Raw genomic sequence first — 12,804 nt, forward strand, 5'->3', positions numbered from 1 at the left:
AGTGTACTTGTCTAGTCTTGTCTTCTTATATATATATATATATACATATATATATATATATATATATAAAATGTTCCATCGATGACCTGCAATCAGAAAAATTAAAATCACAATTTACTGCCCGCAGCGACAAGAGTTCATGTGAGACCGAAGACTCATGAGAACTTTCACCCTTTGTAACCCGTGTTTGCTTTGCTCTATATGTAGTGACTCGTGGATGCAGAAGAGAGGATTTGTTTCATGAACTCTCCTTAGATGTTACATAGATTATGGGAAGTCTGTTCAATTTTTGGGGACTCATGAGAAATGTTTATGAATCTTTCTTCAGTTTTCTTTTGACACCGGTTGGTGATCCGTACAAATTTTCCTCGGATATTTTTACATCCCACATTGCAGAAGTAACTATTTATTTTACGTTTACAAGCTCCGAGGATGATGACTTGAGAATATAACACCACTGGGCGAAGCGATTGGGCAATGATAAGGAATTATGCCCAGGAAAGTCCCCGGGCCACTATCTGCACAGATGCAGACCAGCTTTTACTGGTAACCTCTGTTGAGTTGAAGTTCTATCGTTCAGTGCGATGGGGGCTGAAACATGTGTGGAGCCTATTGAAAATGAAAATCTATGATGCTACGGTCAATTACTCAATTTGCAGTAGATGGCTTTAAGTTCATAATTCTTGCTTCACTAAGGTGCCTCAAATAAGAGCCACTTTTGTAGTTTTAAGTTCATAATTCTTGCTTCACTAAGGTACCTCAAATAAGAGCCACTTACAGAAGGGAGTTTATAGGTTTACAGACCATTTACTAACATATGTAGCATATCTAGCATGAAATGAATGTCTCTCTACATGGTATACAAAACTTTTCGCCTGATGATTGTAAACGTCTATGCACGATTCATGTACTGCCCGGTTCTGGTATCCACCAAAATTTCATCACCTACATTTACAAACAATGGGACAAAGACAACAGCACCAGTGTCAAGGGTAGCTGGCTTTGTTCCACCACCTGCGATTCCATTTCAGTTAGAGGAAATAGTGATAGAAATTATAGAATATGAAGAAGTAAAATCTCACACCAAATTGTATGTTATACTCTTTGGATAATCCCTCTACCCCATTGCCATCCGGATACCATCTTTCAACACATGTATGGTAAATGTACGGAAGGGTGTAATGAGAATTCTAATTGTTACAAGTTACAACAGTAGGCGTAGTTACTAGCAGGATGATGACTTCTAAACCCCAAGAATTCAGTTACACACACTCTGTATCTGAAGCTATCTAATTTTGTTATACCAGTAACCTACCACTGTCCATGTCCCAGAAAGCTCATGGATTGAAGGGCATTTAGTCGTACTAATAGTAAAACGTTCTTTAAAAGTTTGTGAAAGGTTGCAAAATATTACCTTGAGCTGTGTCACCTTTCAGTCCAGGATCAACATCGACCACAGTAAGCTTCGCTGTGATGGGGATTTCAACATCGAAAAGCTGCAATTGTATCACAGAAAAAAGAGCACTGTTCAAACTTCAGAGTAAAATTTCTTTTCATTTCAAAAAGAAAAAACCTCAGTGTACGATTATGATACTAAGCACCAGTGCACCACCAGCCCCATGTATTGTTATCAATGCCTGATGCCACTAATACTATCAATCATCTCACCATGAATCTCAGTTGCACTAACATATACAGGTACTGATTACAACACATGCGGTAGTTGTAGAGCCAGAGAGATCTATCTAGGATAATGCAATAGTCCTCGAATAAAAGTACCATTCTGGAAGCAGTTAAGATATTGTGCCATTAACTATTGCAGCAAAATGTGGAAACTTAATTGCTTGACAAATACGAAAGCATAAAATAGAATAAGAGCAGTACTCTATCATTCCACAGGAGCAAATTGCAGTCCATTCCCTCTTTCAGCCATTTTGTTTTTTCCGCCCCAATTTGAGATTCATTCACACGAGTTTCTTCAAATGTGGTCTGAAATAGGTAGAAAGATACTCGAGATAGAAAAAAAAAAGTTACTTCATTTAGCTTCCTTGAGAAGATGAAATTTAAAAGTCCATATGAAAGAAACCCAGTATAAATTTACAATTAAAAGAATACCAGGTCCATGAAAACATATTGGGGACCATCTTTGTATGTGAATTGCTTGGTTTCCTTGTAGATAGCTGCCTCACTCATCTGGGAAACAATCAAAATATCAAACATAAGAGGGTATGCATGTGATGTGACTACTTACAGCTAAATTGACCACTTTTATGCACAATGTGCTCCATGTTTTAGTGGGGGGAAATAATCCATAAAGAAGTATTTTGATGACATGGATGAGATTCTAAGCCATTGTACTTGATATATGACTAATATCTATCGACGGAACTCGGAAGTGGAAGTTTGCATACGGAATGTATATAGATAACACAACTGGCCAAACCTCAAGTTGGGGAATTGATATGGGGATTATGCAACACAAGGCTAACCACAATATGATTTGAAACCTCAGTCTTGTAAGATATTTGTCTGATTGGATTCTGGGTGAAACCTTATCATACTATTTCTTTTCTTAACAACAAAGTCAAACCAATTATAACTTGAATGTTAAACAATGTCATGTTTCGCTGTCAACTAAATTGAAGCATGCCACATTCCAGCACATAGTACTTGCATTTCAAGCATCTTATGAAACAGATTTTAGTAACAGGTTTGTGGACATTACCGTACTTCCTGCCCGAAATGTCTTCTCAACAGTGTTTCCTGTTAGATAATTTCGCATTTTGGTCCTTACAAATGCAGCCCCTTTCCCAGGTTTCACATGAAGAAACTCTACAGAAGGCAATTGCCGAAAGTGCAAAAGCTTATAAGCTCAGAAATACAGGAAAAATGAAAAAGGAGTACATTGTAACACCGACATTCAACTCAAACATCCCTAGCAACTACTCACAAACCAAAAGGAAAGGTACATATTATCATATACCATCACAATGCCATAAAGAATCGAAATCTCCAATGTGAGGCTCGTAAACCAACTACATGTACAGACCACCTCAACAATATCTGTTGTATAATTTACCAGCAGTGAAACACAAATGCCATATGAGTCAAAACAAAAAATGAGTAAAACAGTATCCTAGCTCCACCAAAATTAAGCTCTATTTTCTAAAAGCATTACATACCCAACAAGCAGAAAGCCAGTACCTTTCTGATTAAGCTCAAAAACCCAGAAAAAGAAGAAGAAGAAGAAGACTAAAGTGGTACCTATAACTCGCCAAGGAGCTCCGTCAACTTCAATGTTGGAACCCACCTTAATATCGTTGCTAGAAAACGCCATTATCCCTGAAATTTTCATCACCATAAACACCCAAAGACTTCATCTTTCTGAAAATATAGAGCAAAACAAAATCAAAACTACGTGACAGTGAAAGAAGCTCACTTGGAAATCTGTGACTCAAAGGGGCTCGGTTCAGACTCCGCATTGGCAAAATGAACGACTTGGATGAGAACGAGAGAGAGGATAGCGGTGATGGACGGCTGAGGATTGGGGAAGCTGACGAGATACTGAAGCTCGCTGCCATTCCCGCCATGGCTGTGTGATTTTCGCAGTTTTTCCCGGAAAATTTAGAGGGACATAGCTCCAGTAAGCTTAGATAAGAGACTGGTTTCGAAGTGTTTAGATTTGGGCCCTGCTTTGGGGTTTGGGCTGCCTTCACAATGACGATAGGCCCAATGATATCCATTTAGCTGACTTGAGGATGCTATTAATCAAAAATGGATCCAGGATATGAAAATTAGATTAGGCTGAATTTAGTTTACGACTAAAATTGTGTGAAAACATGTTAAGCTGCAGGTATGACTGACATTATAACGATTCTTCTGGTAATACTAATAGGAGGTACTTGGTCTGAAACCAAGTCTCATATCCAGGATTGGTAGTTCACTAAGCCATCATTTCTTGTAACAAAAAAAATATCAGCAAAAGTAAGTTTTTTTTTTCTTTTCTTTTAATCAATACTATGTTGACTAGGGTTGGGCACTTAGTACCGGAATCCCGATCCCGTACCGGTCTCGTCCCGAAAGTTAACGGGACGGGACGGGACGGGATAGGTTTTGAAAATGGCAATCTCGTCCCGTCCCGTCCCGTTATGGTAATGTTGAAACTGGACGGGACGGGATCGGGACTATTCCGAAAAATCCCGTCCCGTCCTGTAATATTAGAATACTTGATTTTAATCATTTTATACTTGATTTTTTAGGTTGCATGGTGTTACAATGCACTCAACCACACTCAATTTGGTTTAAAACATTACTTTTAATTTCATTCATGTTCTTTTTTTTTTTGCTTGTGTGATTTTGGATATTTTTAGTTGTTGTTTGAGGGTCAATTTTTAATATGGGGTGTTTAATACTTTTAAAGTGAGATGTAATTTAGCACCTATGCACCTATATTCTTGTTGATTTTAATATTTTTAATTCATTAATGTTCTTTTTGGCTTGTGTGATTTTGGGTATTTTTTTTCTATTAATTTCGTTAATGTTGTTTGAGGGAGCTGAAGACGTCCAAGGAAGGACTGTTCTCACAAACTTCTGGGGAATGAACTTCACCACCGATAAGTTGAGATCATTGGTCCGCAAATGGCAAACCTTGATCGAAGCTCATGTGGATGTGAAAACCACAGACAACTACACACTGAGGATGTTCTGCATTGGATTCACAAGAGACGTCCTAACCAAGTCAAGAGGACTTGCTATGCTCAATCCAGCCAGATTAGACAGATCCTTCGCAAGATGACTGAAATCATGGTCTCCCAGGCCTCATCTTGTGATCTCAAGGATTTGGTGCGCAAGTTCATTGCTGAGAGCATTGGTAAGGAGATTGAGAAGCAAACTACAAGTATCTATCCTCTACAAAATGTCTTCATCAAGAAGGTCAAGATCTTAAAGGCCCCCAAGTTTGATCTTGGAAAGCTTATGGAGGTGCATGGTGATGAAGATGTTGGCACCAAGGTTGACAGGCCTGCTGAATAAGCAGTCCCTGAGGCACCTGTCTAGATTGTTGGAGCTTAGAAATTTGCAGTGTCTAGAGTTATTATGTTTTGTGAACTTGAATACCAGTTACTTGTTGCTTCATGTTCTAGCTTTGCGAACAAGAACGTCGTTTTGACTTAAATTTTGTGCTTTTATTCTAAATACTTGAACTTTATTAAAAAAAAAATAAAAATTGTCGGGATCGGGACGTACGGGACAGATATTTAAAAACGTCTTCCCGTCCCGTCCCGTTTTTTTATTTTCGGGACGGAACGGGATTCACCAAATCCCGGCCCGTCCCGTCCCGTGCCCAGCCCTAATGTTGACAAGCGTACATTTTCAGAGTGCATCCATTTTTATACTCCGTTCTTACAACAGACCATGCAATTTTTTGTGATTTCATTAAGTATAAAACCTTAAATTTGAATCCAATAATAAGTGACTTGTTCAAGGTTGTGAAGTTGATGAATTAATTTTTATGACGAGATGTGTTATTGTATATTAAAAATTTGAAAGTTATATTCTCACTCATCCTTATCCTTGTATCTACATCCTAGAACATGTCATACTTTGGAACATGGCCAAAAAAAATATGTCCTTGGCAAAAGTTTGTCAATGTTGGGATTTAGGGATTTATCATAGTTTAAAAGTATTAGGAAATGCCATCATAGATACATGTGTGACACGTTCATAACTTGTGGTGATAAGGCATTATGCCTACACTAATTGTCATCACTCTCTAGCAATTTTTTAAAAAGAAGTACCATCTCAGCATAAGATAATCACCAATCCATTTAACAATAATTCACTAAGTGTCGTTATGGTTGTTGTTGTTAACAAGTCTCTTTCTCTAATTCTCAAAAAAATGACCCAATAAACGTGTCAATAATTCACAGTCCCAAATAATTACATTCACCCTTAATCCTAATCCAAAACCCAAACCCACACCGTCCAACTGCAGCACGTGCGCCATCGACGTGACAGCGCTGTCACCTGTGCCGCGTGCGTTGGCGTCTCTCTTTCATTCCCCCCGGTAGGTACCACATTCCCCGGTCATCTACCGTCATCACCACCCTAATTTGACGTCATAAATACAACCCGAGTCAACGGCCCAGATTCCTTCTCATCAAACTTCACCGTCCTAGACGGTGCAGAATCCTAGTGGTAAAGTCGTAGTTAAATGCTCAACCATGGGCCTTTTGTACACAGTCATTATAACAATTCTTTATTGCATGCGAACTGCCCGATTGGACGTACGAAACGCCTAGTGGCGCATTTCGCGGTGGTGCTCTTCTGCCGCCGTTATAATTCATCGTATTTATTATTTATTATAATAATTTCGATTTTTAAATAATTAAAATTTTCTTTTTTTATCAGAAGAATAAGATAGCAAGTCACGTTTGTTTACATTAACGTATTAGTAATGCGCTAGTCAATATTCATTGAGACTGAACTCATATCAAGATTTTAACAAAACTAGACAATCATTCACTTAAAACGCATGACCTTGAAAACTCATCTAATATGTCCATCAAAGATCATTACTAATCAATATTTATTAAGATTGAACTCATATCAAGATTTTAACAAAATTAGACAATCATTCACGCAAAACACATAAACTTGAAAACTCATCTAATATGTCCATCAGAGACTAATACGAGTCAAGACTCGAACGTTAAAACATGTACGATTCATGCTACGTTGCTCGACCAATTATTAATAATCTTGATTTTAATTTGGATTTTTTAAGAAAGAAAATAATTTGGGGGATAATAAGGAAGGAAAGGAAAAGAGAGAGGTGGGCGAGTTGGCCGAGTCTTGAAGCATAATCATCATCGTGCATGCATTTTGTGCCCATATTTTCTTTCAATTTTCAACTTTGCATGCACACGTCTTCTTCTTCTCCCAAAACGCCAAATCGCCGATCCAACTCTCCCTTCCCCTTCCGTTTCCCTCCTCCGTTCACCCCCTAAATCGCCGCCGATCCAACTCCAAATCGCTCCCTCACGATATAAATCACACCCACACCACAGCCGCCGCCGCCGCCGCCGTGTCACTCCTCTCTCAGCAAATGAACTAGCTCCAGCTCTGCTCCGGTGCAAAGCTTCCACCTCCAGTTCGGTTCTCTTTTCTGCTTTGCTGTTTTTGCTGTTCAATTTTGTGTTTAAATCATCAGATATGTGGAATTTGGAATTTGAAATTTGGATTAGGGAATTTCTGTGTGTTATGATTTCGATTGGATTTTAAAATTCGTGAAAATTTGCAGGGAGATGGATCCGAGTGCTTGTATGAACGCCTACTGCGGCAGCTCGAGCTCGATCGAATGGAAGAAAGGCTGGGCTTTGCGATCTGGTAGATTCGCCAATCTATGTCACAAGTGCGGGTAATTCAGTCTAGTTTATTCTCTTCTTGTTTTTTTTAGGTAAATATTTACTGTCTGATTGTTTTGTAATGTGTAGCTTTATGCTGGTTTGGCATGATTATACCGAATTGTATGCCGACGGTTTGGATAAGTTTTTTGTTTTTACTTTGCATTTGGTAAAATTCAGGGGCTTGTTGGAGGTTTTAAGTCCATGGTCTGTTGACTCTCTTCTGTTTCAACGTTGTGCTCTGTTCTTAACGGCCGCATGGTATTTGTGGCCGGTATTGTGGAATTTTAGTTTTTTTCTTATTTTCCCCCAATTCTATATTTGTTTTATCTTCTTACATCTATGTCCGGACTAATTGTGTTAGACAAATAATAACTAGAATATGTCAATCTAAAATTCAACCCAATGGAATAGTAACCATGGATGATTGAAATCTATACTGATGTTGGTGGTTTTGAGAAAACAATTGCTCGTTTAAAAATGTGTGTCTTTGTGTTTAGAGCGTTGTTATGATCTTCTGGTATTGAAAGAAACTCTTTTAATTAGAACATGAAACATTTTTGACTTATAGTGTGATCTGAAATTGATATCGGCACTAGGTCGGCATACGAGCAATCTGTTTTTTGTGATGTTTTCCATTCAAAAGAATCCGGTTGGAGGGAGTGTGCTCAATGTGGAAAGGTGATCAATGACTCAACATCCATAAAATTTGCTTTTTGGTTTCTTTTTCTATCCTCCGTATTTTGATATTATTTTTTCTGATTGCTGACACCTATTCGTTCTCTGCAGCGTCTTCATTGTGGGTGCATTGCTTCTAGGAGTCTGCTTGATTTCCTTGATGGTGGTGGTGTCAAGTGTACACACTGCACGAAAAATTCGGAACCTCACCCTGTAAGATTTATTCGATATCATATCAACCTTAGAATGGAAAATTTTCATATGTCATATTTGGAAGAGTGTACATTATCGAGGATTTGGAAAATATAATTAAAGCCTGTGATGTTTTATATCATGGCCTTATGGTTCGTTAGTTCCCGCATATAAGAACTATAATGGGATAATGCTTCACTGTCTTAAGTGTACCCTTAAGTTATGTAATGATGAGTTTGATACATATTCACACAGATTGCAAGTGATGAAAAGCCTGATGGACCCGGCACATCCAAAATCAGTGAGCTGAAATCAACTCCTTCAGACAATCACTTGGATAGAAGCAATGTTGATAATGTGAAGCTTATCCAGTTGGAAAATGATAAAGAGTGTAATGGGCTCAGGAACTTGCTTCAATCTCAGAACAATGAAACAGTTGGGTTATTGCAGAAAATGAAGCAGGATGATGTTCCAGCACCTGTGGTTGAGATTGGAGGCACAGGTCTGTCAATATTTAATCAGACATCCAATGTATCGTCTGAAGGTTGTAAACCAGTAATTTATAGAGGAAACTTAGGAATAAATGATATGTATGAATCACTGCCGCACACAAATTTGAGTATGAGCCTGGGTGCACCTTCAGGATATGCAAATCCTTTTCCTGGTATCGTTGTTGACGAACACACTAGGACATCCTCCCTGTTCTTACAGGGAGCTAGGTCTCGTCATCTTTTACCCAAGCCCCCAAAGTTGGCCCTTGCCACAGGTTTGGAGGAAAATTCTACAATGGCTTCACAGTCACGTGTTGCACGGCCACCTGCTGAAGGACGGGGGAGGAATCAGTTACTTCCCCGATACTGGCCCAGGATCACGGACCAAGAGTTACAGCAAATATCTGGAGAGTATCCTTGATAATTTATTTCTTGTTTTATGTATATTACATCCTGACTGAACCATATAAATGTCGTAACAATTTTGCTTTTTCATATATATCTGCCAACTCGGGCAGTGATTTCCTTAACTGTGATATCTTCAAGTCCAAATTCCACAATTGTACCGTTGTTTGAAAAGATGCTGAGTGCCAGTGATGCTGGTCGTATTGGTCGTTTGGTGCTCCCTAAAGCATGTGCTGAAGTAAGCCTTCTGGTTGATAGATTCTGAACCTTTTACTGATATGTGTAGCCTTTGTCCATATGTTATCTGTATCCATTACTATATTCATCAGCCAAATTGAAACCACTATGTAGGCGTATTTTCCTCCTATCTCTCAACCCGAGGGCCTTCCTTTGAGGATTCAAGATGTTAAGGGAAAGGAATGGGTGTTTCAGTTCAGATTCTGGCCTAACAATAACAGTAGGATGTACGTGTTAGAGGGTGTAACCCCTTGCATACAGTCGATGCAGTTGCAAGCTGGAGATACTGGTAATTTGTTTGACTGCATTTACCAAGTTAGTTAGTATACACACACACATACATGGTATTGGTATATAATGTGAATTGTTATTTATATTTTTTGTGATTCTTTTGTTGCAGTGACATTCAGTCGTATGGACCCTGAAGGAAAGCTTATTATGGGGTTTCGAAAGGCATCTAATTCAGCTTCAATGCAGGTGATAACCTCTATTTACTTTTAAAATAGGAAAATGGACAGTTTAATATTGATATGCAAATTATCAAAATAAACAGGACACCCATCTTTCTGCCATTCACAATGGCGCTCACTCAAGTCAAACTTTCTTTTCGGGTGTTATTGAGAACCTTCCTGTAATAAGTGGTTACTCTGGTCTTCTTCAGTCAACGAAGGGCATGGATCCGCATCTAAGTGCACTGTCCAAGCAATTGACTACAGCTCATGGTGATCTGAGCTGGCATAAATCTGAAAATCCTGAAAGCAGGGCAAGGGAAGGCTTGCTGCTGCAATCATTAGTGGTTCCGGAGAGAAAAAGAACTAGGAATATTGGGTCTAAGAGTAAAAGGTTGCTCATTGATAGCCAAGATGTTCTAGAGGTGAAGCTTACTTGGGAAGAGGCTCAGGATTTACTTCGTCCTCCTCCAGCTGTTAACCCAAGCACTGTCATGATCGAGGATCTTGAATTCGAAGAATATGAAGTGAGTGATGTCTGAGTTCTATGAACATATTTGCAATATTTTCTTATTATTTCCCATTTTAAAAATTGTCTCCACTTTTTTATCCTTAGTTATTTTCTTCAAGTTAATTTACGTATTATTTGCTCAACTATGATTTGTGTGACTTAGACGTAGTTGTCATGGCTCCCATATGTTACATGTCCAGAAAAGGGTTTCATAGATCTCCAGTCATGGAACATGGGATATGTGCTGTCAATCTGAATTTATGGTTTGCAAATTTGTCTAAAACTCCCTTCACTTTGTGTTAATCTGTTAGACAGTGGCTTCTATTCTTGTCCATGCAGACGAGCATAAACGCATGAAGTTTTTGATTCTTTCGCCAGCAGCAACAATTTATTATTTTATTTTATTTTTTTAAATATGGATATTGTTGGGTTGCTTATATGTGCAGTTATTTCTATTATGTAGGAACCTCCTGTGTTTGGCAAAAGGAGTATTTTCATAGTCCGGTCAACTGGGTAAGACTTCTTTTATGTTATCTAAGCTAAGGTCTCATTACTTGAGGAATGTCACTGGGTATCTGTTATACACTAGTTTTCAGCATTCTGAATGGTTTTTAGTTTAGCTAAAGAACATGGTGTAGAAGTGTATAAAGAACAAACTTCTCCTTTTGTCACTGCGCAATTTGTCTTCCATATTCAATTAAATGCTTCCGCTATTTTTGGTTGAAAGGTTTTATTTCATTGTTGCTAGGGTGAGTTGGATAATTCATTTAGATACAAAATAATAAGCTTTGTTTCAGGGAACATGAGCAATGGGCTCAGTGTGATGGTTGCTCTAAATGGCGAAGGTTGCCAGTTGATGTGCTACTTCCATCTAAGTGGATGTGTACAGACAATGTTTGGGATCAAAACAGGTTAGTGATGGGTTTTCATTTACAATTTTTCTTGCAGTAAAGCAGTGCTTAAATAAGTCTTCTTTATGTCTCAAACTTTGTTTTTTATTAAATATCTCAAACTCTTTTTTTCTCAACAGGTGTTCGTGCTCTGCACCAGATGAATTAACCCCTAAGGAACTGGAAAGTTTTCTCAGACTGAGCAAGGGTATAAGGCCACTTTATGTCTCTCCATTATCTTTAAGTAGAAACTTATGGGAGATTGGGTGTAGTAGCTTATCTATTATGGTCATGAAGAATTGCATTCTTAAGTGGAAAATTAGTGTTAAATTTACTTTGGGAACTGTTTGTTATTTATATTGGGATGTCTTCTTTTGTAGAATTCAAGAAAAGGAGAATGGCAACAAACCATAATCCAACCCAGGAACATGAATCTTCTGGGCTTGATGCTTTGGCCAATGCTGCAATACTCGGAGACAATGTGGCTGACCCAGGAACTGCATCAGTTGCTACAACAACAAAACATCCCAGGCATCGTCCTGGCTGCTCATGCATTGTGTGCATCCAGCCCCCAAGTGGGAAGGGCAAGCATAAGCCTTCATGCACGTGCAATGTGTGCATGACAGTTAAACGACGTTTTAAAACCCTAATGATAAACAAGAAGAAACGTCAATCAGAACGTGAAGCAGAGATTGCCGGTAGAAACCAGCTTGCATGGGGTCCTAGGGATGATGCAGAAGTAGACAGCACTTCTAGGCATCTATCATCACACCTTGATCCTTCAGACAACGAAGCTAAGTCTCCAAATGAATTAGAATCTAAGAGCCAACTTAAAATGGCCGAAAGTGGGAAGGGAAAGTTAGACTTGAATTGCCATCCTGGCCGAGAAGTAGACTTGCCAGCGGAGCCAAGTCAGTTGAGCATGATGTCCCTTCTTCAAGTAGCAACGCTTCCTCTAGATAGTTATTTGAAACAAACCGGTCTTACCAGCTTGGTAACTGAACAGCAGACAAGCTCATCACCTCCTGTGCCACCACAAGCGACCGAGGAGAATGAGGAACAGCTTAATGGGGATCAATGTCTTGTTTCTATTGTTCAAGATCAGGAAAGTGGAGGTGAAGAAAGGCAGGATCAAAGCCAAGAGGATCCTCTATGATAAAGTTCACGCTACCCTTCCTTATTTGCTTCTTCCTTGTATAATACTGGACTACAGAGGTCATTTTGGTTTGGTTGGTCTTATATGTTTCTTTGGCTGAGAGTGTGAATGTGAGATTACATTACAAAATAGGTTGTATGATATACACTCAATTGTATTTATAAATACAACAAAGTAAGATATAACTTTCAATTTTTTTCGTTCTTTTCTGCCTAAACTATATATACTTGTAATACTTGCCGTATTCCAATACAACTTAACGTAGCAGAGCTAGAAATCCAGATTTTGGGGCCAAAATGTAAGACATTCTATGTGGCGCCAATAAGTTAATTAAAGAAGCTTAAGAAACAAAGAGCTCGAGCCCTCCTCTCTTAGTTTGGTGATTTAAAAAC

At 38.7% G+C, this 12,804-nt stretch overlaps 2 protein-coding genes and 1 pseudogene across 2 annotated transcripts; 2 read left to right on the forward strand and 1 right to left on the reverse strand.

The window, feature by feature from the left end:
- Window positions 1–687: 687 nt before the first annotated feature.
- On the reverse strand, window positions 688–3,607 carry LOC101292718 (elongation factor P-like). Its single transcript, XM_004302529.1, has 7 exons — window positions 3,440–3,607; window positions 3,265–3,342; window positions 2,726–2,832; window positions 2,116–2,193; window positions 1,885–1,989; window positions 1,415–1,496; window positions 688–1,014 (listed from the first exon to the last, which is right to left on the reverse strand). Exons 1-7 carry the CDS (start codon window positions 3,588–3,590, stop codon window positions 893–895), a joined length of 723 nt encoding a protein of 240 aa, XP_004302577.1. The 5' UTR covers window positions 3,591–3,607; the 3' UTR covers window positions 688–892.
- Window positions 3,608–4,537: 930 nt separating this feature from the next.
- Window positions 4,538–5,070, forward strand: LOC101298814 (annotated as a pseudogene).
- A 1,863-nt stretch (window positions 5,071–6,933) lies between these two features.
- On the forward strand, window positions 6,934–12,616 carry LOC101303239 (B3 domain-containing protein Os07g0679700-like). The gene is made up of 13 exons (XM_004302482.1): window positions 6,934–7,150; window positions 7,301–7,417; window positions 8,003–8,084; window positions 8,193–8,294; window positions 8,529–9,175; window positions 9,311–9,407; window positions 9,521–9,695; window positions 9,807–9,883; window positions 9,960–10,382; window positions 10,830–10,879; window positions 11,164–11,277; window positions 11,397–11,464; window positions 11,637–12,616. Exons 2-13 carry the CDS (start codon window positions 7,305–7,307, stop codon window positions 12,410–12,412), a joined length of 2,724 nt encoding a protein of 907 aa, XP_004302530.1. The 5' UTR covers window positions 6,934–7,150; window positions 7,301–7,304; the 3' UTR covers window positions 12,413–12,616.
- Window positions 12,617–12,804: the final 188 nt, after the last annotated feature.

The sequence above is a fragment of the Fragaria vesca genome, linkage group LG6, assembly GCF_000184155.1.
Source record: "Fragaria vesca subsp. vesca linkage group LG6, FraVesHawaii_1.0, whole genome shotgun sequence".
NCBI lineage: Eukaryota > Viridiplantae > Streptophyta > Magnoliopsida > Rosales > Rosaceae > Fragaria > Fragaria vesca.